This window comes from Apodemus sylvaticus, chromosome 17 (assembly GCF_947179515.1).
Source record: "Apodemus sylvaticus chromosome 17, mApoSyl1.1, whole genome shotgun sequence".
NCBI lineage: Eukaryota > Metazoa > Chordata > Mammalia > Rodentia > Muridae > Apodemus > Apodemus sylvaticus.
Genome location: NC_067488.1, coordinates 52,755,884 through 52,778,929, shown reverse-complemented (window position 1 = coordinate 52,778,929; position 23,046 = coordinate 52,755,884). Strand labels below are relative to the sequence as shown.

Sequence of the window (23,046 nt, the reverse complement as noted above, 5' to 3'; positions counted from 1 at the left end):
ACAGCCCCACACATCACACTTCCTAAACAATTTTCCTTCCAAGATTGAATGAGATTGCCCAGTCTGGACTCCTGTTTCCAATCATTGCTGCCCTTGGGATCCCCATCGACTTACAGGCTGATAGAGGTTTGACCGTCTTCTCTGCGACAGCTCTCAAGCACCAGACTTCACCCAGACCAAAAGTAGCTTTCTAAACTCCAAATTATTGTCTTGCTTTCTATGAACTACCAATTTAGCCCAGATCCTGTGATCCTGGGGTCCCAGGCAATAAAGTTACCACACAGCACCAAGAGGCAGCTGCACAGGCTCAGCTCCTGGAGAGAAACTTCCTAGCTGCCTCCAAAAGTACCAGAACCCTTCCCAGAGGGAAACAGAGAGTATAGCACCCCCCCACGCCCACCCATCATCTAGACAATGTTGCTCCAGATAAAGCTCAAGCTGGACTTGGGGTGAAGGCGGGGTGCCCTCAGCCTTGGTCTCTCCTGGACCATGCACAGGGAGAATGTCCAAGTTCATTGGAAGCTGGGAGACGAGCAATTTACAAACCAGCAGAGCTGCCCTGAGGTTTGTGGAGAGGCGGGTGAGGTCCATGCTTGAGAGTTCGATGGTCAGTCTTGGATACTCTGGATCTGAAAGGAAAAAGGGAAGGATGATTGCAGGCCCTTCCCAAAGCTCTCGGGTCTTCACTATTGTAAGAATGTGACTGGTGTCAGAATCCAGACTCTGCTCAGGTCTCCTTCTCGCAGATACTCACAGGCATCTCATTTTTTACCCGAGAAGTGAGTCTGTTTCGAAGGGGTTACATCCTGCTTCCCCTCCCCCTCCTTGCCACCAGCCTGGCTGTAGGTTCTGGCTGTCAACCTCCCTCAGCCTCAAGAGGTTTAAAGAGAGAGTCCCTCCTCTGTTGTGTGGGCTCGGAATCCCTCTTCAAAGACCACCACCATGCTTCTATCTCTGATGCTGGGGCCTGAACTCCCTGGTAGCCCCCACTATGCTGTTGTCCTTCTGTCTGTCTGTCCATTAATAATTCCTCCAATAAACTTAATAAACTCCTTACTCCCCAGTAATTTCTCTCAGAGTTCTCTAGAATTCCACACTTCACCCAAAACCTAACAGATATCTGTAGAGAGAATATGTTGTATGTTGCATGGATACATCACCTGTCAGTTAAATAACCCATGGCTTAGCCGGGCGATGGTGGCGCACGCCTGTAATCCCAGCACTCTGGGAGGCAGAGGCAGGCAGATTTCTGAGTTCGAGGCCAGCCTGGTCTACAGAGTGAGTTCCAGGACAGCCAGGACTACACAGAGAAAACCTGTCTCGAAAAAAACAAATCCAAAAAACCAAAACAAACCAAAACAAACCAACAAACAAACAAAAACAAAACCATGGCCTATAAGAAAAGGTAGAATAGAAGGTGGGACATCCAGGAGGCAGAAAGAATTATGGGATACAGCCAGAGTTGGAGATTTATCTAGAAAGATATGAAGAGATGGACCCAGGGTACTTGAGCACAGGTCACCGACCATGTGGCAAAATGTAGGTTAAAATTAGTGGGTCATCTTAAGTTATGGTTCTAGTCAAAGAAGAGCCTAGCTATATGGCCAAGGTATTTGTAAATATATTTTGAGTCTGAGTTTATTTCTGGAAGCACGGGGCTTGGAGGAAGAACCAGCTGTAACTTCTATAGATACCAGAGAGGATGGAGCCAGGCACTGGGTCCACCATCACATAACTGGTCACTCAAGGTGCAGCCCAGAGCCACAGCTTCCTCCTGCTTTCAGTGCTGAGGTGACAGTCCCTTCCCCTAAGGCCTTCTCCACCGAGTGAACACCCCAGTGACCATCCACAGCTTCACCCACCAACAAGCCCTCACCTGGTCCGTGGGTCTCCTCCACAGCAACATGCTCCCTGTCACCTGCTTGACACCAAGTCAGACATTGCTAGCATGTTTGCACAAGTCAGACATTACTAGAATGTTTGCCTGTAGCCCAAGCACAAAACCTTGTAGCGGCTCTGGCAGGACAGGCGTGCTGAAGAGACAAGAGCTGTGTCCTCCCTTTGGCTCTCAGCCTTTTGATACAATGGAGGCCAAGGAATTGGGATTTTCCCCAGGATTCTCATGCTGGGGAGAGAAAGTAGGAACCTTGCAGGAGAGACTGAAGCCCAGACAATGGTGGGCAGGACCACACTCTGATCAGGACTGTTCATGTATTTAAACTTAAACTTCCTGTTGGTATCCTAAAGATTAATGGGGGAGGGGAGGTGTGGTTTGAACCTTTTTTTTTTTATTTTTGAACAAATATGCTTTCTCTGCTACCAGTTTCTATAATCGCTTGTTAGGGCTGTCACGACCCAAGCTCTGACCCTAAGAGCTCTGGGAACAACAGGGATGTGCATCCAGCCCACATACCCCGAGGCCAACGTATTTACCTGGTAGAGGAGAGAAGGCACATGCTCACTCGGGCACAAACCTGGGATGTCGCCCATTGTAGCCACTGGATATCATCCTGGACATCAGGGAGCCACATCACCAGCCTGTGGGAAGGAAGCCAAGGACACTACTGGCTTACGGGGGATTCGGTAGACTCCTCCCAGGGACCTAGCAACAGCTTAGGCCATCACCTGCCTCCATTGCTACCTGAGCTGCCATCAGGTGTTGGTGGCCTGGTAGCTTATAAGAGGACTGCTCATGACATTATCCCAGCTCTCTCTCTCTCTCTCTCTCTCTCTCTCTCTCTCTCTCTCTCTCCCCTTCTTATTCTCTCTCATTTTCCTTCTCTCTCTGTTCCCGCGTGTTCCTGGCCAGCCTCCCTTTCTCTCTTCCTGTCCTTCTCTGTCCCCACTTCTCTGTCTGGCTCCCCTCTCTTCCCCCACAATAGACGTCCCTTACACCAGGTCTGTTGCACGATGGGATTTCTCAGGGAGACACCTCGGCATGGGGACTTCCGGGTGTCCCCTTAACCCTGCATTATATTTCATAGCAGATGCCATGCATGTATACTCCACATATAACACATGCACATATATGTACATGTGCACAAATAGCACATGCACACATGGGCTCATTGTATCAGCCTAAAGATTAAACCAGAAAAAAAAAAAAAAGGTCAATAGAAAGCAATCAACAGTGCAATAAAAAGCAGTTCTGGGGCTGGAGAGATGGCTCAGTGGCTAAGAACACCCTCTGTTCTTCCAGAGGTCCTGAGTTCAACTCCCAGCAACCACAGGGTGGCTCATAACCATCTGTAATGGGATCCGGTGCCCTCTTCTGTGTGTCTGAAGACAGCAACAGTGTACTTACATACATAAAATAAATAAATCTTTAAAAAAAGAAAAGCAGTCCCAACAGTGACCTTTGTCCAAGTGAGCTGCCTGTGTCACCTCTAACCGCAATCTGATACCTCCCTAAGGCATATTTGGGATAGCATCACAACAGCAAACCTTTGAAAATCTCTAAAGCACACAGGTCATTCCAGAAAGCTCCTGGGAACAAATGGGAAAGGCAGCAGCTTGAGGTCCGTCTACCTAGTTTCTCAAGGGTTGAGGGCAAGTGCTGGCTAGGGCCTAGGCTCTCCACAGAGGCCAGCTGCGTATGGCTACTCTGGATCCCACTGCAGTACCACAGGGGCCAGAACTATCTGTAGACTCTGGCAAGAGATAAGTTGCTGGTAAGACCCTCCCCAGAGCGGAAGTCTGACTCCAGAGGGAGTCAGAGGGGTGGTAGACTGGTGGTACATACCTTTAATCCCAGCACTTGGGAGGCAGAGGCAGGCAGATTTCTGAGTTCAAGGCCAGCCTGATCTATAGAGTGAGTTCCAGGGCTATACAGAGAAACCCTGTCTCAAAAAAAAAAAAAAAGATGGTATGGGTCAAGAGAAGCCCCTCCCCCCACCATGCACACTTTTCTTCTGACCAGGGGCCCACACTTACAAAAGCCCACGTAAAACACTGGACAAAGCCAGCTCTGAATTCCAGATTCCAAAGTAACCAGTGGATCTAAAGACCCACCTTCGGGGCCCTAAACTTACCAAATAAGCACCACTTCACAACTCCTCCTGCATCCCCACCCCCCCACAGCCTGTCCTGGAGCTCTGGCAACTTGGCTGACCCCATCCTGTGACGTTGGTGAACCCCTTCAGAGCTGCCCACACAAACCTGCCTTTTTACAACAACTTCAACTTAATTTGATTTATTATGTCAGTGGAGAAGCTGTTTGAAGGGGTCACTGGATCAGCAAAGCTACCCCAGGATTTTGATGGAGAAACTAAAGGTCAGGCCTGTATAGTGTGCTAAGAGAGAAACATGGGGGACAAGGCAGGACTAGCTTGCTGCGTCCTAGTCCTATCCAGAACCATGTGAGCAGACCCACACAGTCGGTAGGCATGCCAAGGGAGCAAGGGGAGGAGCTGGGAGGCAGGCCTGGGTTATTTCTTTCTTTTTACACAGTCTCTTGACAGGCTGGCCTAGATCTCCTGAGGCCCCCCCAACCCCCCCCCCACACACACACACCCAAAACCTCAGCCTCCTAAGCAACTTCGAGGGTGAACTGCTGACCTGGCTAAGAGATTCTACAGCCTCAGCCATAAGGGGAGGGAGCCAGACACGGACACCACAAAGCATTGGTAATACAGTCAAACTTGGCCTTGTATCCGAGCCTCCAGGAAGGACAGGGAGGAAGTGCCCCCAAGGGAGACCTGCTTCCTGCAGAAGCAGGCTGGCTCAGCATGACGCCCTGCCTGGGAGCTATGCTGATGCCCCTAATGTGGGATGAAGGAGGCATGAATCATGCCTTACACCCTGCATGCACCTGGAGGTCTGACTTGAGTTGAAGGTCAGTCCAGTCTACCCAGTAAATTCTAGGCCAGCTTGGGCTACAGAGTTAAAATTCTGTCTGAGAAGTACAGACGCAGGAGGCAGGGAGATGGTTCAGGAGGTAATGGTGTTTTCTACCCTGTCCGACCATCTTGAGTTTGGTCTTTAGGGTGTGGAAGGGAATGGAACCAACATCTGAGAGTTGTCCTCTGACCTCCACACCTGCTACAGCTAGAAAAGGCAGGATGCTGGAACACTCGCCTAAACAGGGGTCCACATCTATCATCCTAGCACTCAGAGGAGGCTGAAGCAGGAGGATGTAGAATTCCAGACCAGCCTGTCTGTTCAAGCAGTGAGACCCTGTGTTAAAACTCACAGGCGCCGGGCGGTGGTGGCGCATGCCTGTAATCCCAGCACTCTGGGAGGGCGGATTTCTGAGTTCGAGGCCAGCCTGGTCTACAGAGTGAGTTCCAGGACTGCCAGGGCTACACAGAGAAACCCTGTCTCGAAAAAACCACAATCCAAAAAAACCAAAAAAAACCCCAAAAACAAAAACAAAAACAAACAAACAAACAAACAAACAAAACCTCACAGACACAAAATCAATCAATCAATCAGTGCATACAGACATAAATAAAAGTACAAATACTCCTCAACATTCAGGCACACCCACTTCCACAGAAACACCCTCAATACCCCTCTCCCAGCACCCACAAACCAAGCTGAGAATTATCAAGGAACAGGAAGAAAGGACCAGAACGAGCTCAGAAGTTCACTCATGCTAAAAACAGGGGTGGGGGTGGGGGATAGGGGTGGGGGGTGGGAGGTGGAGGGGTTGGGGGGTGGGACTGGAGAGTAAATCTGAGAAGACTTCAGATTGAAGTCCAAAAGCCAAAGGACTGAAATACGTAGAATAGAAAAGGTCCCCTGCCAGGCAGCAGGGTGAGATGCCAGAACCAGGTAGATCTCTGTGAGTCTGAGGCCAGCCTGGTCTACAGAGTTCCAGGCAAGGCGTCTCACAAGAGACTCAGGACAAGGGGGAGAAAGGGCTATGGCAAAGAAGAAACTACAGACTTAATGAGCGAAGGTCCTGTCCCCAAACCAGGAGAGAGAAGGCCTTTGAGAAAGTAGCAGTCCGTGGAAAGAAAGACTGGCTGAGGAGGGGCAGAAAGACCTCCAGGCCACGAGGAAGAGAGCAGGTGGAAGTCACGAATAATGAATGGCCTGGAGCCCCAGCTGGGCTCTCAGAGGGCAGGCTGTGCCCGCAGGTCCGTGAGTGGCGCCCTGCTGTCAGTGCAGAAACAGGTGGGGCTCTGAGGATGCTGGTTTCCCTGGGGACTTAGGAAGGCTCCGCTTCAGAAAAACAAAGGGGAATGCCAAGAAAAAGAGACAGGATCCAAAGAAATAGAAGGGCTGGGTCATGTCCCTGAGGCATGGGCCCAGACTGGACAGGATAAGAACACCAGGAGTGGTTCAGAGCAAGTGGTACATCCCGGAACCTCTAGATAACACACCCCCTCTTTCTTTCCCCTTCCCTCCTCCTCCTCCTCCTCCTCCTCCTCCTCCTCCTCCTCCTCCTCCTCCTCCTCCTCCTCCTCCTCTCTTCTTCTTCTCTCTCTCTCTCTCTCTCTCTCTCTCTCTCTCTCTCTGTCCTCCCTCCCACCCTCTCTTCCTGTCTCTCCTTCCCTCCTTTCCTTCTCCCTCCATCCCTCCCTTCCTCTTTCCCCTTTCCCTGCTTTCCTCTCTCTCTCCTTCCCTTCCTCTCTTTCTTTCCCTCCCTCCCATTTTCTCTTCTCCTCTCCCCCTTTCCCCTTTTCTCCCCCTTCTCCTCCCTCCCCTCCTCCCTCCCCTCCTCCCTCCCCTCTTCCCTCTCTCTCCTTCCCTCCCTCCCACTCTCTCTTCCCTCTCACCCTCTTCCTCTCTTCCCCTCTCCCTCTCTCTTTCCCTCTCCCCTCCCTCCATTTCCCTCTCTCCCTCCTCTCTCTCTCCTTCCCACCCTCCTCCTTCCTAATGGTAACACAGGGATTGAACCAAGCTAACTATTCACTCAACCACCAAACTACACCCCCCAGACACATTTTGGTTATGAGACCCGGTCTCTATACATAGCTGGCCTTGACTAACTCTGTGGCCCGGGCTAGTTTTAAATCCTGGCTCTTCTGCCTCAGCCTCCATCCCTGAGGACCGGGGCCACCACAGCCCATGTAAGAGTCTGAGACATTCTGAGCACTGGCATGGTGCTCAGAGCATTTCTGAGATGTTTACCTGTTTGAACTTGCTTAGCTGGTGAGCCTGTATAATTACCCAGAATTCCAAACCCAACAACAAAACCAAACCCTCAGAAGTTTCCAACAGGGGAAGTCAACCCGAAAACAAATCCCCCCTGCTAACTGGCCATGTGAGCACACAGCTCCACACCCAGGACCTCACAAGCAGTCTTATCTTTAGTCTCTACAAAGGAAGGCAGAAGCCCAGAGAGACACCTCCATTAATCCAGGGTCACACAGCTGTGGAAGGGATGCAGCCAGATGTTGAACCTGCTGTTCTCGAGTATAAACTGAACTGCTGCCCTGTTGTGCCATTTAAGAGGGAGCCTGTTGCCAAGTTCCAGGACTACCTCACTGCTGACTCTGGAAACCATGGTCAGAGGGGAATGAGCCTCCCAACTCAATACCCATGATTCTAAACATAGGCCCAAGGGACAGCAGTTCCTAGGCCTCACCTCTAATTCACCAGCTCAGTTGCTACAGAGCAGTGGCTTCTATCTCTCACTTTCCCCCAGGAGATCATGAATGGCTGCGACCAGATGCTAGCTAGTTAAAAGCCACAGCTAGCTCTATGAGTCCCCGGATGGCTTCAGAGCACACGCCATGTGGCAGACAGCCATGGCTCAAGGAAGAAAGAAAGGTCTCTCCCAGGGTCTCCATCTTGTGGCAACAGCCAGCCTGGTATATCACACCATGCCTCGATGCTCACCTGTGGACTGCAGCAATGGCCGACTCCACGGGCAGAGTGCAGGGCAGCATGAGGTAGGACAGGATCCTGATGGGCAGGAGGTTGCAGACTTTGCTCAGGAAGCCCCCCCTGTCCTTAATTGCTTCACTCAGAGCTGAAAAAAAAAAAGGCAGTTTGGAACCACAAGTCTGAATGGCTCCTGAGAGTACCAGGATTCAAGGCCTTCTGTCTCTTCTCCCACTTCTAGGGTGGTAAGGCCTAGTTTAAGCCAGGTGTGGTGTGGTTCTAGTCCCAGCCACTTGGTGTGAGCTACACAGTGAGACTCTCCCTCCACCCCCCTCTCCCCCATGGTGCTCCTGGCACATGTTTAAGGTTTAAGTCTATGACTCTTCAGTGTTCCCAGACCCGTCTGAGGGAGCACACACAGCTTCCCTGACAGTACTCCCCCACCCCCAACCCCTCAGCTGGCTTGCTCTTGCCTGATGACCTCCTGACACCTCCCATTGAACGGCCTCTGCCTGGAGGGCAAACACTGGGTTCCATTCATGGCTAAGCCCGTCCTGGGCCAAGCAGGAAGCTGGTTTGTGGACTAGTCTGTCTGACTGGGTGGATCAGACCACTGTCACACTGTTAACCCAGCCAGTTCTATAATTAACAAACACAGCCTCCTCACAGACATGGGTGCTGAAGGCCACGTGTTAAGGTGCCAGCAGTCACTGGTGTCTGGTGGAGGCCCAGGTTGCACCTCTGTGGGCTGAAGGCCTGGAGGACTTACTGACCCTCTTTTTTTCTTTTTTTCTTTTTCAAGACAGGGTTTCTCTAGATAACACTGGCTATTCTGGAACTCATTCTGTAGAGCAGGCTGGCCTCAAACTCAGAGATCCGCCTGACTCTGCCTCCCAAGTGCTGGGACCAAAAGTGTGTGTCACCACCACCACCTGGCTGGGCTGGCCCTCTTTACAGCACCAATCTCATTCAGAAGACCTTGTCCTCAGGAGTTGTTTCAATGCTTGCCTCCCAACACCATCCCCTTGGGGGCTTGGATTTCAACCTGGGAATTATTTTTGTTCTTGAGATAGGATTTCATGTAGCCCAGGCTGACTCAGAATTCACTATGTAGCTAAGACTTGCCTTGGACTGCGGCTTTACCTCCTAAGGACAAGCCCACATTCTGCTGTCAGCGCAGGAATTTTGAGGGACACAGATATTTAGAACAGTTAGAATCTACTCAACAGCCAATGAGATAAAATGTATCACATGAGGTTTAAAACCATGATGGAGCTAAGGAGAGACAGATGGACGGGAAAACAGTGACCCCAAAGGCATTCTGAATGAAGAGTTGGGAGACTGAGGCTGCACCCCAGGTCCTCGCTCATATCCACAGCTCTTAGCAGAGCTGGAGGCAGTAGGGAGGCAGCTTAGCAGGGTAGGCCTGGGCCCAGCTGCTGGACTGGAGCCTGTGTGGGTACCACTAGGGTCAACTGCCTCAGCTTTCCTCCTGATCATGATCTATCTCTAAGGATAGGAAAGGGAGGCTCAGAAGGTACAGCGATGGGTGGCAGTGGCCAGCTTGTACGGTAGATGGAGATGTCTCTGTGGCCTGTCCTCATAACCCCAGGGAATTCTTGTGGGACGAGTGGTACCTTTCCCCCTCATGAACAGCAGGTGGCCCAGTCCCTTGCACTGGCTGGCATGCCCTGGTCTCATCCTGCCCCCAGAAGAGCAGTACCTGTGCTGAGATTGGGGGACAGCATCTCCCAGATGCTCTCATCCGACGGCACAGCTGTAAGACATAGGCTGACCGGCACCTTGTTTCCCACAAGGTTGCCATTTTTCAAGCAGGGTGTCTTGGCTTCTGGCACCATCTCCTCTGAGGACAGACTCAGGCTGCGCTGTGGCCCATTACAGATGCCTGCAGAGAACACGGAGACACCAGTGAAGGGAAAGATAGATGGGGGACAGTCATCTAGCAGCCCCACTCCGCCACAGCAGGGAAGGAGAGCCAACACAGCGACTTCACACTTGCTGTAATCCCATTCAGGCTGTGGGTTAAGAGTTTCATCTTGGACACTAGCGCTGGCTCTGCCAGGTTATGGCCATGTGACTTTGAACAAGCGTCTGTGCTTGTGATTCCTCAGCAAAGCAGAGAGGAGTGTGGTGTGTGCAGTTGGGCAGATGGGAACGTGGTTTGTGGTTCCTGCCGGACTCCCTAGCTCACTCTCTAGCTGTGTGGGATTCTCTCTGCAACTGTTCATAAGCGTTAAAGTAAAATACTACCGTGAACAAATAACTCTTCTCTCACAGGACGAACACAAATTCCAGGCCCTGAACAACTGCAGTCGGTGGCCATTTAACAGGTACCAGAATCATCAGTTCTACTCCTGTGGTGCTTTGAATAGGAACGGCCCCTACAGACTCAGGTGTTTGATTCCTATGGTGTAGCCTTTTTGGAGTAGGTGTGACTTTGTTGGAGTAGGTGTGGCTTTGTTGGAGTAGGTGTGGCTTTGTTGGAGTAGGTGTGGCTTTGTTGGAGTAGGTGTGACTTTGTTGGAGTAGGAGTGGCTTTGTTGGAGTAGGTGTGGCTTTGTTGGAGTAGGTGTGGCTTTGTTGGAGTGGATGTGGCCTTGCTGGAGTAGGTGTGGCCTTGTCATGGGAAGTATGTCACTGTGGAGATGGGCCTTGAGAGCATATATGCTCAAGCAACCCAACCCCAGTGTGACACAGTCTCTCCTTGCTGCCTGCCAATTCAGACGTAGAACTCTCAGCTCCATCTCCAGCGCCATGTCTGCCTGGACAGTGGCCATGCTTCCTCCCATGATGTAATGGACTAAACTTCTGAACTGTAAGCTAAAAATGAAATGTTTTCCTTTATGAGATTTGCGATAGCCCTGGTGTCTCTTCACAGCACTAAAACCCCAACTAAGACAACTGTCAGATGTGGAGTCACAAGCACAGACGCTTGTTCAAAGTCAGACAGCCAGCTCCAATGTCCAGGATAAAACCCTCTGTCCCACAGGGCTGTCAAGTACTGAGAGGCAGGCAGAGCCACACCCATCCCAGTCTGCCTTTCTCTCTTTGACTCTGCCTTTTTTCTTCTCTAAGGTTTTTTGTTTCTTTTCTTTGAGCCAGGGTCTCACTATATAGCTCAGGTTGGCTTAAGGCTGCAGAGGCTCTTGCCATAGCCCTGAGGTGACCTGGTTCAGCACACAGGAATGCTTTCTGTAATGAATATACATCTGTCCTTACAAAAGTATCTTCTCTGTCTCTATAATGTGCTTCTAACCATACATGCTTCTAACCATACTTCTACCAAGCCTTTTGTTCTTCCCCTTTCCCTCTTTTCCTTCCTTTCCTTTCTTTTCATGATGGGCCTGAGGATTGAACCCAGGCCCTTCTATATACTAGGCATGCACACTAGCACTACCACTGAGCTATGGCCCTAGCCCTATATGTGTGTGTATATGTGTGTGTGTATATGTATATATGTATATAAATATCACATACATATACACAGACACACAGACACACACACATATATACATACTTAGATACACACACACACATATATATACATATATGATATATATAGCTATACATACACACATTATATATATATATACACACACACATACATACATAGATACACACACACACACACCCCACTAAGTAGCCCAGCTCACTTGGCAACCAAGCTAGGCCTTGAACTGCAATCTTTCTGCATCAGCCTCCCCAGTAGCTAAAATGAAAGACCCATGCTACCAGGCCTAACTTATGTCATGGACACATTTTAAGGAGGGCTGGTGTACTGGCTGGTTTTGTGTGTCAACTTGATACAGGCTGGAGTAATCACAAAGAAAGGAGCTTCAGTTGACTAAGTGCCTCCATGAGATCCAGCTGTGGGGCATTTTCTCAATTAGTGATCAAGTTGGGGAGGGCCCCTTGTGGGTGGTACCGCCTCTGGGCTGGTGCTCTTGGGTTCTATAAGAGAGCAGGCTGAGCAAGCCAGGGGAAGCAAGTCAGTAAGGAACATCCCTCCATGGCCTCTGCATCAGGTCCTGCTTCCTGACCTGCTTGAGTTCTAGTCCTGACTTCCATTTGTGATAAACAGCAACGCAGAAGTGTAAGCTGAATAAACCCTTTCCTCCCCAACTTGCTTCTTGGTCATGGTGTTTGTGCAGGAATAGAAACCCCGACTAAGAGCCAGGCGGTGGTGGCGCACGGCTGTAATCCTGGCACTTGGGAGACAGAGGCAGGCGGATTTCTGAGTTCGAGGCCAGCTTGGTCTACAGAGGACAGTCAGGGCTACACAGAGAAACCCTGTCTCGAAAAACAAACAAGCAAACAACAACAACAACAAAAGAAACCCTGACTAAGACAGCTGGCTTTCCTCACCATGTGGTTATAGGACATGCCTGTGTAAACTGAGACAGTCATGATGTCAAAATGCCATCCCACTGTGGGACTACACATACACCCAACCTGGCGACCCGGGTGAGCTTGGGTGGCTCAGGGGCAGGTGCCTGCTGGGAAGAAGTCACATCCAGTGGGCGGGACCCATATTTGGCTAGGGAGCAGATTTTGACACCCTCACCTGGAAACTGCTCCCGAACCCTTGTCAAACAGTCCATTACACTAAGACTCGCAAATGAGCTTCAAGAAAAAGAAACCAGCTGCCTGCAGAGGAGGGGCTCCACAATGGCCTCAGGCTTCCCAGGTTCAAATCCCAGCTCTGTATCTTAATGACTGTTCCTGCTCTGCTCTCTGCTGGCCTTTCCTCCCCAGACATCTGTAACATGGGCAAAGGTTTCCTATCCCACGGGGCTGAGAAGCGGGTAAAGGGAAGGCCACAAGCCCGGATGACAGAACTGAAACTCCGCAGGAAGCCCCAGCCAGGACCTACCGTTCTCCTCCAGGAACCGGAAGGCATCCAGGTACCCTTGAAAGCACAGTTCTCCCATCACCTGCGAGCAAATCAGGCAGGTGAACCACTGGGCTGTGACTGTCATGCCTTCTAAGGATCTAAGATATCCAAAGCTTGAAGGCCCAGTGAGAAGGTCCACCTAACTCTGTGCTTCCCCAGGTCTCAGTTTCAATGTCTTCTCTACAGACACCCTGCCAGGAGGGGCAGTGTTCCATGCGGCCTCGGCCTGGGGCTAAGCCTTGTCACTGTAGCCAACACGATACTACCCTAACTGTCCCTGGACGATCACCATTGAGCATCATGATTGGTGAGCAACTAGGATACAGGCTGCCAGGGTCTCTCAATAGACCTGTGCAGACATGGTCGCTGCACTAAAAGACCCATCGGAAAAGGGAACCCTCTGATTGTGGTGGCTTCTTGTTACGGTGCAAATCAGAATCACATCAGGAAGCAAAATGAAAAGAGTTCTGAATTGGGGGGCATGGCTCATCAGTGTAGCTCTTGCCCAGAACCCACAGGTGAGGACATGGAGGAGTGGCTCAGCTGTGAGGCTTTACCCATAATCCACCAGTGTGGGTTGGGGGCGTGGCTCAGTGTTCCACCTTTGCCTGGCTTTTGTGAGGCCCTGGCTTCCATCCTCAATACCACAAAAAAGAAAATCCAAACCTCTGGGGTCGTGCTCTTGTTTCATTTCAAGATAGTTAATGTGCGTGCGTGTGCATGCGTGCACGCGTGTCCACGTGTGCACATGGGAATCAGAGGACAATGTACAGGAAATTGTTATTTTCTCTTGCTCTGCGGGTTCCCAAGAATGAACTTGGTCCTCATGCCTGGCAGTCAGCACCTTTACACACTGAGCTGTCTTAAGGGCCCATGGTTTTTTGTTTTTTGTTTGTTTTTGTTTTTGAGGCAGGGTCTCTTTCTGTAGCTCCAGATTAAATTCACAAAGATCTATTTGCTTCTGTCTCCTGAGAGCTGAGATTAGAGGAATGCACTAGCACACCCTTTGTGTTTGTGGGTGTGTTTTTAAGATTTTTAAAAAAGATTTTATTTATTTATTTATTTTATGTATATGATGAATACACTATAGCTATCTTCAGACACACCAGAAGAGGGAGTCAAATCTCATTGCAGATGGTTGTGAGCCACCATGTGGTTGCTGGGAATTGAACTCAGGACCTTTGGAAGAGCAGTCAGAGGTCTTCCGGTAGCCAGATGCAGGGCCATCTCTCTGACCCTCAATTTGACTTTTTTTAAAAAAAGGAAGGGTCTTTCTAGGAAGCCCAGACTCAACTCCAGCTCTCCATGCCCCTGCCTCAGTCTCTTGGATGCTAGAATACAGGTATATACCACCGCACCTACCCTTCTATGGGTAGTGCCAACTATTGACTTGGCACAATCTAGACTCACCTAGGAGATGGGCCTCTAAGCATGATTGTGTTAATTGGGGCAGGAAGACCTACCCAATGTGAGTGGCTCCATGTGTGGATTTTACACATGGAGAACAGGGGCAAGGCTGGCACACACATTCATTACCCCTTGCTTCCTGATTGTGCACTCCATGTGACCAACTGCTACAAGCCCCAGACATCTGACTTCCTTACCATCGTGGACTGAACCTTGAACTGTGAGCCTGAATACTTTTTTTTTCCAGAAAACTTCCCCTTGTCAGTTTTTTTTTTTTTTTTTAAATCATAACAGCAGGAGAAGAAACCTAGACATCATTCACTGCCCCTGACTTCTAACCCCCAATCCCTGGAAGACGAGTCTGAACTCAGGGTCTGTCTGTGTGATCCCTGGTAGAGCCTACGGCCAGGGTGTAGTCACCCAGCTTTAGGACAGCGACCTTTCTAAGTTACCATCATGGCATAATTTATTTCTGTCTGCTCATGGAGGGACTAACTAACTGGTGTCTCCAGCTATCTGGGGGACAGAAAGTGGCACCCCAGCACCTGGCTCACCTTCACATCAGATGGGAAGAGTGCTCTGGTCAGAAGATGGAGGTTCCCAGTGCAGAGGCGGAGACTGAGGTTGGTGATGTTCACATAGAAGAAGTTGGTGGACTTGACCTTGGGGCAGATGTCATGCTCACCATAGAAAGGGGACACTGTGATGGTGGTTTTGGCATCCAGCAGAGGGACGTTGTCGCTCACTCCTCCATCCACGTACCTCTGGAAGGGAAGAGGAAACAGAGGAGGATGTGCTTAGGTGTTTTACAAGACACCGCAGCCAATACAGTGGGGACCGCTCTTCCAGGAGCTGCTCCCGGACTCTCCAGGTTGCAGTGTACAGTTGCAAAGGATGCGTACCATGCAAGAGTGCCAGGCCAAGACACACAATGAGATGAGAGTCCACCCCATGGTGTGCTTCTCATGTTCTAATGCCAGGTAGACACCATAGGTAAGTCCCTATCATGTGCATAAAGGGGCCATATAAACAAAGGGTGTTATATATACCGGGGATAGTATGTGATATGAACCCTGCACCAAGGAGACACATGGCCACAGGTTCAAAACCAGACTCCCTTTGGGAGATCTAGGGCAAGGTATTCAATTGAGCCTGTTTTCCTGTAGTACTTTTCTTTTGGGGAAAAGGGGTTACAGGCTGTCCTTGAACTCATGACCCTCCAGCTTCAGTCCCTGATTGCTGGGATTACCTGTAGAAGTTACTGGATCATGACAGAGTCTTATATAGCTAAGGGTGGCCTTGAACTCTTGACTCTCCTCTCTAGAGGAAAATCTAGGAGTGCATTCTAGGGAGTAGAGGGACATCGCCATAATGCTCCTGGGTCCCTTCCACTTAGTTCTGGAAAGATCACATGCCTACATTAGATCACAAGAAGACTGGGGACCAGTGTCAAGATCAAAGATGTGCTTAATCTCTAGGGTCCCTAGCAGGCTAGTTCTGGGCTATTCCCACAAAGAACACACACATGGTACATACACTCAGGCAGATCCTCATGTATATCAAGAAACCAACAACAACAACAACAACAAAAGAAAACACAGATTGTTTCACTGTTGGGTGTGATGACACTTGTCTTTTAGTCTCAGTACTTAGGCAGCAGAGTCAAGCAGAGGCACATTCTCAGTGAGTTTAAGGCCAGCCTGGTCTACCTAGAGAATTCTAGCCAAAGTCACTGTCTAAAAGATTAAAAAAGAAATAGACAGCTAACCCATGTTCCCATGAAAATCAACTACTTAACAAGAGTAATTTAATTCTGAGGCATTTTATACTTTAATTAGGGCACCAGGAGGCTCCCTAGGGTGGCAGATTAAGGGAGCCAGGCCAGTGTAGCCAACAGACAGAAGACAGGAGGTGGAGGAGACTCCTGCCAGTGCGAGTCTGTGGATCAGTCTGCTGTGAATGCCTAGCATGGCTTCCCATCCTCAAGACTGAAGATCCCAGCTCTGTGGGTAGGATACAGTCATGGGAGCCAGAGGCCAGCTCACTACAAATGGTGGCCTCAAATACTCAGCTGCCCAACAATCCTCAGCACTTACCTCGCCTCGGAAGGAAGGCGGGATTAGGCCAGAGAAGAGTGGGATGAAGCAGGAGCACACCAGGGCCTGTAGGGAAAAAGGAGTAGACAGTCACAGGGCACAGCACCTCCCGAGTGAGCAGCACAAACCAAATGCTCTCTGCACACAGTAGGGTTTTTTGTTTTTTGTGGGGGGTTGTTGTTGTTTGGTTGTTTTGGTTTTACTAAGACAAGGTTTTTCCTTGTAGCTCTAGCTATCCTGTAACTCGCTCTATAGACCAGGCTGGCCTCAAACTCACAGAGATCTGTCTGCCTCTGCCTCCTGGGTAACAGTAGGCTGGTTTTTTTTTTTTTTTAAATAAATATTATTTATTTATTTTTATTTATATGAGTACACTGCTGCTGTCTTCAGACATGCACCAGAAGAGTGCATCAAATCCCATTAAAGATGGTTGTGAGCCACCATGTGGTTGCTGGGAATTGAACTCAGGACCTCTGGAAGAACAGTCTTCAGTCCCTGGTTTTTTTGTTTGTTTGTTTGTTTCTCTTTTGTTTTTTGTTTGCTTGTTTTATAATCCCTGGGTGAATGACTGACACTCACTTGTATTTGAGGATCATAGGTCTTAGCAGCAATGCCAGGTCCTTTTAGCTTTACTATTCGCACAGTTCAACCTTCTGTCCTTGACCCCCAGGCTGACCACATTGTTCACTTGATGGCATAAGGGACTGGAATCACACATCTCACCCAAGTGCTTGCTACAGCAAGCAGGAATCTGGGTCCTCCCTCAGAGCTCTCCTGAAGCCAGTTAGAGGTCATATAGAACAGTGATTCCCTAGACCACGCTGTGAGAATCACCGTTCTCACAGCACACTGTCCACAGAGAACAGACAGGTGTCTGCAGTTCAGAAGCTACTAGAAATTCAAATGGAGGACCAGACTGTACACAGGGCTGTTGGACACCTGTGTAGCCTCATAGGGAGTCACATTCACTCAAATGCAGTCGTTCATTCAAGAACTATAAAAAGTGTATATATATATATATATATATATATATATATATATATATTGTATGTAATACATGTACAATATATATGCATATATACTATATACAAATATATATATAATGTGCAAATATATGTATATATAATATATGCAATATATGTATATATTATATATATTATAAAAAAGGCCAAATATGGCACTTTGATATGGCAAAAATGATCTTTGCTGTGCAAGATCTGGCAACAAAAGCAAATAGGAATGGCCCCACCCTGAAGAAGCTTCATTCAAAAAGCCAACCTTACTGCATAACATGCATATGTTGAGGTGTGGGGCACACCCAGAACCAGTTCTCCGAGTCTTAAAGGAGGAAACAAAAACTTGTAGTAGGATGCAGCCGCACAGTCAAGCATTTGCCTGGTATGACCAAGGCCTTATCTCCCATCCCAGCCCTGGAAAAATGAAGAGAATTAAAGACTCCTGGCATAGTAAGGCTTCTGGGTAAACAGATGTCCCTGAATGTATAGCATTCCCATGGTGCCAGCCCAGGGAGACAATGACAACTGTGTGGGGTTTGCGCTTTCATTTGACCACACCCAGAGAGGCAAGATGCTTACATCCACCACTTCATCTTTGGAATGGAACTCAGACACCAGCACGTTCTCTCCATCTGACACCCTGGTGAGTGAGATGTAAACCTTGCCAGAAATGATCTGGTGGACGTTGTCTGGGAGGGTCTCCTGGAGCCCATCTCTGACACACTTGTTAATGTTGAAGAACGGGTGGAGGGTGCTGATGTTACGGCTTCTGGCTTTCCGCACGAGGTCCATGAGGATCTCCATTATATGGTCTGGGGACAGAAGACAAACACATAGAATAGGGTACCACATTGGAGAACAGAAACCACACAGAACTCTTGAACTATGGCTGGTCCCAATAAAGATACCATAAAGCACATCCTGTGTTTTCGTCATGACTGGGTACATTCAAGGTGGCTATAGGTGACACCCTATATTTCCAAAGGTTTACTAGGTGATGTTATCTCATTAACAGTAATTAACAGTCATTACAAAGTGGTAATATGTCAGGCAGTGGTGGCACACGCCTTTAATCCCAGCACTTGGGAGGCAGAGGCAGGAGGATTTCTGAGTTTGAGGCCAGCCTCATCTACAGAGTGAGTTCCAGGACAGCCAGGGCTATACAGAGAAACCCTGTCTCAAAAAAACCAAAAACCAGCCAAACAAAAACAAAACAAAAACCAACGAAACAACAACAAAAACCCAAAATGGTAATATTCAAGGTATGACTCAAAAAAAAAAAATCAGTTTCACCCTTGTCTGACTTTATTCAATAGAACAACCAAAAAATATAAAATAGCCTATATATGTGGTATTTCCTGGATGGTGCTGGGGTAGGCCTTCCAGTGGCCCATGCTCAGGAGAACGCCACACACATGTCCATAGAGCCACAAGCCACAACACATCAGCACTCCAGCCTTGGCACAAATGAACTGTCCCATTAGAGGGGACAGAAGAAATAATGCAGGCCTGGACCTAAATGTAGATCTGACCTCTACCCCTTACAGAGGAAAGCCCTCTGCCATCTGTCTATACCACAGATTGACTGCAATTCAAAAAAAACAAACAAACACAAACAATTATATATATGCATATGTGTGTAGGAGCTTATATGCACCACATATGTACAAAACCCCACAGAGGCCAGAAGAGAACATCGCAGTCCCGGGATCTAGTATGGTGGTTGGTCAGTGAGTCGCCAACCAGGTGCTCTCTAAGAGCAGTAAGTGACTTAATCACTGAGCCATCTCTCCAGCCGCTAGACTGCCCTTTCCAAGGAGAGTAAAAATGTATTCACTTTTAGAGACAGAAAGGATTGAGCAAAATAACATTTATAAAATGCCCCGCCCAGAAAAGGCTGCCTAAGTGGCTAGACTCCAAGTAAGCCTCTAAGCCCAGACGTCCTAGATCACACAGTAACTACACGCCCGGCCTCACTCTCCAGACCAGGCCCCCTTGGCCAATCCACTCTGCCCTGGCACTTACGACAACATGAATCCTGGTTCCAAAAGGGCAGGCATATCCCCAGCCTTTCCTGATCCAACTCTAAAGCTGACTTCCAGCAAACCCTACCCCATTGCCCAGCCTGGCTTGAGGGTGAACTCACACCCTGGTGGCCAGTTAATTGCTCCTACATCTGCCCAGTCCAGCCAAGCACTCAGATGCCCCAAACACCTGTGCCCGTTACAAGCCCTGTGCAATGCATCTTAGCAGCTCCCACCAGAGATAATCTGTAGTTCTACCCTCTCTGTGACCTGACAGGACAGCCCCAGGCTGCCCCTGTCTTCTGTGCAGTTACAAACACCCCCCCCCCTCCTTTATCAGTGGTTCTCAACCTTCCTAATGCTGGAACTCTTTAATACAGTCCCTTGGGGCTGGAGAGATGGCTCAGTGGTTAAGAGCACTGACTGTTCTTCCAAAGGTTCTGAGTTCAAATTCCAGCCACCACATGGTGGTTCACAATCGTCTGTAATGAGACTGAATGCCCTCTTCTTGGGTGTCTAAAGACAGCTAGAGTGTACTTATATATAATAAATAAATAAATCTTTAAAATAAAAAACAATACAGTCCTTCATGTTGTGGCGCCCTCCAACATAAAATTATTTTTGTTGATACTTCATAATGCGATTTTGCTGTTAGGATTCATACATAAACCGGGCGTGGTGGCACACGCATGTAATCCCAGCACTTGGGAGGCAGAGGCAGGTGGATTTCTGAGTCCAAGACCAGCCTGGTCTACAGAGTGATTTCTAGGACAGCCAGGGCTACATAGAGAAACCCTGTCTCAAAAAAACAAAACCAAAAAAAAAAAAAAAAAAAAAGAAGAAAGAAAGAAAGAATCATACATAAATATCTGTTTTCCAATGGTCTTAGGCGACTCCTATGGAAGGGTCATTAGACCCCCAGAGAGATTGTAACCCACAGGTTGAGAACCACTGCTCTATATGGAAATGGGTGTATTTAAGATTCCTGGGGTCAATGTGTTTAAACCTTGTCCTGATAATCATCCATCCCCGTGGGGCTCAGAGCCCTCCACTGAGTAAGGAGGACCTTTGGCGCTGAAGCCCAGGGTGTGCAATGGCGTGGGGCTGATGACCTAATCTTCCCAGAGGCGACTCTTCCTGGTTCCCTCCCTCACTGGGGAAGACCCGACCAGCAGGCACACGGCCAGATCTGCTTATCTTCTAATCCCAGAGTCTCATCAGCTCAGGGTCTGCTCACTGATCCTATCCAATGACAGAGCTCCGCTCACAGCAGGGGCTTTCCCCTGCCTGCCAAAGTCTCTCCCTGCTGGCTGTGGCCAGCAGAGCAAAGAGTAAAGTGTTAAAGAGGCTCAGATCAATGAGGGTTGATGTTGGACATCATCATGCAGCCTGGGGACCTTTGGGTGTCAGCAGTTCCCCCGTGGGCACTTAGCCAACCAAGCCCTACCCACAACCTCGAAAGCATCCAGCTATGACAGCTGGGGACGGCATCCCATCCTAGCAGTTCAGGGGGAGAGTAAACTTGCCTCCTTTCACTCACGGGTGCATGGGCAAATGTTTAGTTAGGCTAAGATTCAAATGCCCAGAATATCACTGCCAGGGACATCGATCTGGGAAGGGCCGCTTGCCCAGGCTAGTGAAGACAGGAGAGGGTGGAACTGGACTTGTCTGGGGACCCATTCCAGCTTCTAGGGAGTGTTCCAAATATTTCTCTAACCCACGCACCCCGCCCCCAGCAGCCACCTCTAAAGGCGACCGGAGCGTTGGACTGCCACCAAGGGTGTTCTAGTCTGGGTGCCTTCTGCTCTTCCTGGCGGCACCCACCATGGGACACTAGCCAGAGCCACACAGGACAAACCTGCGGCTCAGGGACCAAACCTGCATCGTTCCCTGCTGCTCAGGGATAACCCAGCTAGCAGGACCCGAGTGGGGGGCCCATTTCAAACCAGAGCGCTGGAGCGTGCCTGGAAGAAGATGCTCAAGAGCTTGCCCAACCCGGGAAATCCCACGCCAGGTGACAGGCCCCGGGTCTCCAGGGGCGTGCCCAACGGCACCGAGAAAGATGAGAGCTCTCCAGACAGGTTTCTTCGGTCACCCCGGAAAGTGTTACCGATTCCCCAGGTGGAGCAACCTCTCCCCGCACGCGGGGTCTGGGTAGTGGCCGTGGACGCACCGAGAGGGAGACTGCACGCGAAGGTGACTGCGTGCAGTGCACCGGCGGAGCAGCCGAAGAAAGTGCGCGCATCGCGGAGGAGGTGCGGGGCGCGCTCGCTCAGACATAGCGTGGCCCCGACGTGGTAGAAGCCGAGGAAGCCGCAGCCTGCAAACGACAGGCTCCAGTGACGCTCCGAGTCGTACATGATGGAGCAGCTCAGCTCTGCTCCCCGGTGTTGCTGCTCTGAGCTTAAGGAGCCTTTGCAGCCTAAGCAGTCCTCAGGTGACGTCAGCCGAGGCCCCGCCCCGCTCCGACCATGCAAATAAGCCAGTGGGAGGCCCAATGGGCGTACTGAGCTCATGCCCCGCCCTCATGCCCCGCCCTCGTGGGCTTTTCCAAATCCTAGGCTTGGATGCTTGTTGGGCAGAAGCAGCTCCTTTCACACCCTTTTCTTTCAAGTCCTGGATGGCATGCCGGTGGCACTCTCTTCTTTATTACACGAGAGATGCCACCGTCCAAATATTGTCTTTTCTTTATTTTCTTGTAGGGTTTCAGTTTTTGTAGTTATTTATTTTGCTTTCTGAATGTTTCAATTCATGGAGATTCCTCCCTCCCTCCCTTCTTCCCTCCCTCCCTCCCTCCCTCCCCCCTCCCTCCCTCCCTCCTCCCTCCCTCCCTTCTTCCCTCTCTTCCTTCCTTCCTCCCTTTCTTCCTTCCTTCCTTCCTCCCTCCCTTCCTTCCTTTTAAAAAGATATTTAGGCTGCCCCCCCCCCCGTGTGAATGTGTATTTTGTCTGCATGTATGTCTGTGCACTATGCCATAAGAGGACCTTAAATCTCCTAGTACTGGAGTTGCAGATGATTGTGAGCCGTTGAGTGGGTGCTTGGACTCCAACTCTGGTGCTCTGTGAAAGTAGTTGCGCTCTCTACAGCTGAACCACCTTTTCAGCTCCTGGTTTAATTTTACAGTCCTAGGAACTGAACCATGGCCCTCCTGCAAGCTAGCCAAAGGCTCTCCCACTGAGCCGCACTCTGCTTTTCTTTTGACAAGCTGTCTCCTTCCCAGACTTTAGCCTCCGGCCCCTTTGCCTCAGCCTCCTAAGCAACTAGGATTACAGGAAGACAATACCATGCAGGGAGGGCCTGAAGTTTCCATGTCTTATAAATAAAGAATGTGATTGGCAGGTGCCAGTGAAGGCAGGAATAAGGAAAGCTGGGCGCTAGGTGGTTTTTGGTCTTGTCTGTGCCTGTTCTGAGACACAGTATATTTATTTTATGTATAGATTTATTTTATGTATAGCAATACAATTTGTACATTACTCTATAACAGATTTTTTTAAAGATTTATTTATTTATTATATGTGAGTACACTGTAGCTGTCTTCAGACACCCCAGAAGAGGGCATCAGATCTCATTACGGATGGTTGTGAGCCACCATGTGGTTGCTGGGATTTGAACTCAGGACCCCAGAAGAGCAGTCAGTGTTCTTAACTGCTGAGCCATCTCGCCAGATTTTTTTAAAGATTCATTTATTTCATGTATATGGGTACACAATAGCTATCTTCAGACATACCAGAAGAGGGTATTGGATCCCCATTACAGATGGTTATGAGCCACCATGTAGTTGCTGGGAACTGAACTCAGGACCTCTGGAAGAG

The 23,046-nt window shown here is 49.4% G+C and overlaps 1 protein-coding gene across 1 annotated transcript; it reads right to left on the bottom strand.

Annotated features, from left to right (window-relative positions):
• Window positions 1-426: 426 nt before the first annotated feature.
• On the bottom strand, window positions 427-21,616 carry Pnpla3 (patatin like phospholipase domain containing 3). The gene is made up of 9 exons (XM_052160846.1): window positions 21,408-21,616; window positions 17,790-18,022; window positions 16,195-16,260; window positions 14,653-14,862; window positions 12,671-12,731; window positions 9,500-9,682; window positions 7,792-7,924; window positions 2,434-2,538; window positions 427-629 (listed from the first exon to the last, which is right to left on the bottom strand). Exons 1-9 carry the CDS (start codon window positions 21,592-21,594, stop codon window positions 539-541), a joined length of 1,269 nt encoding a protein of 422 aa, XP_052016806.1. The 5' UTR covers window positions 21,595-21,616; the 3' UTR covers window positions 427-538.
• Window positions 21,617-23,046: the final 1,430 nt, after the last annotated feature.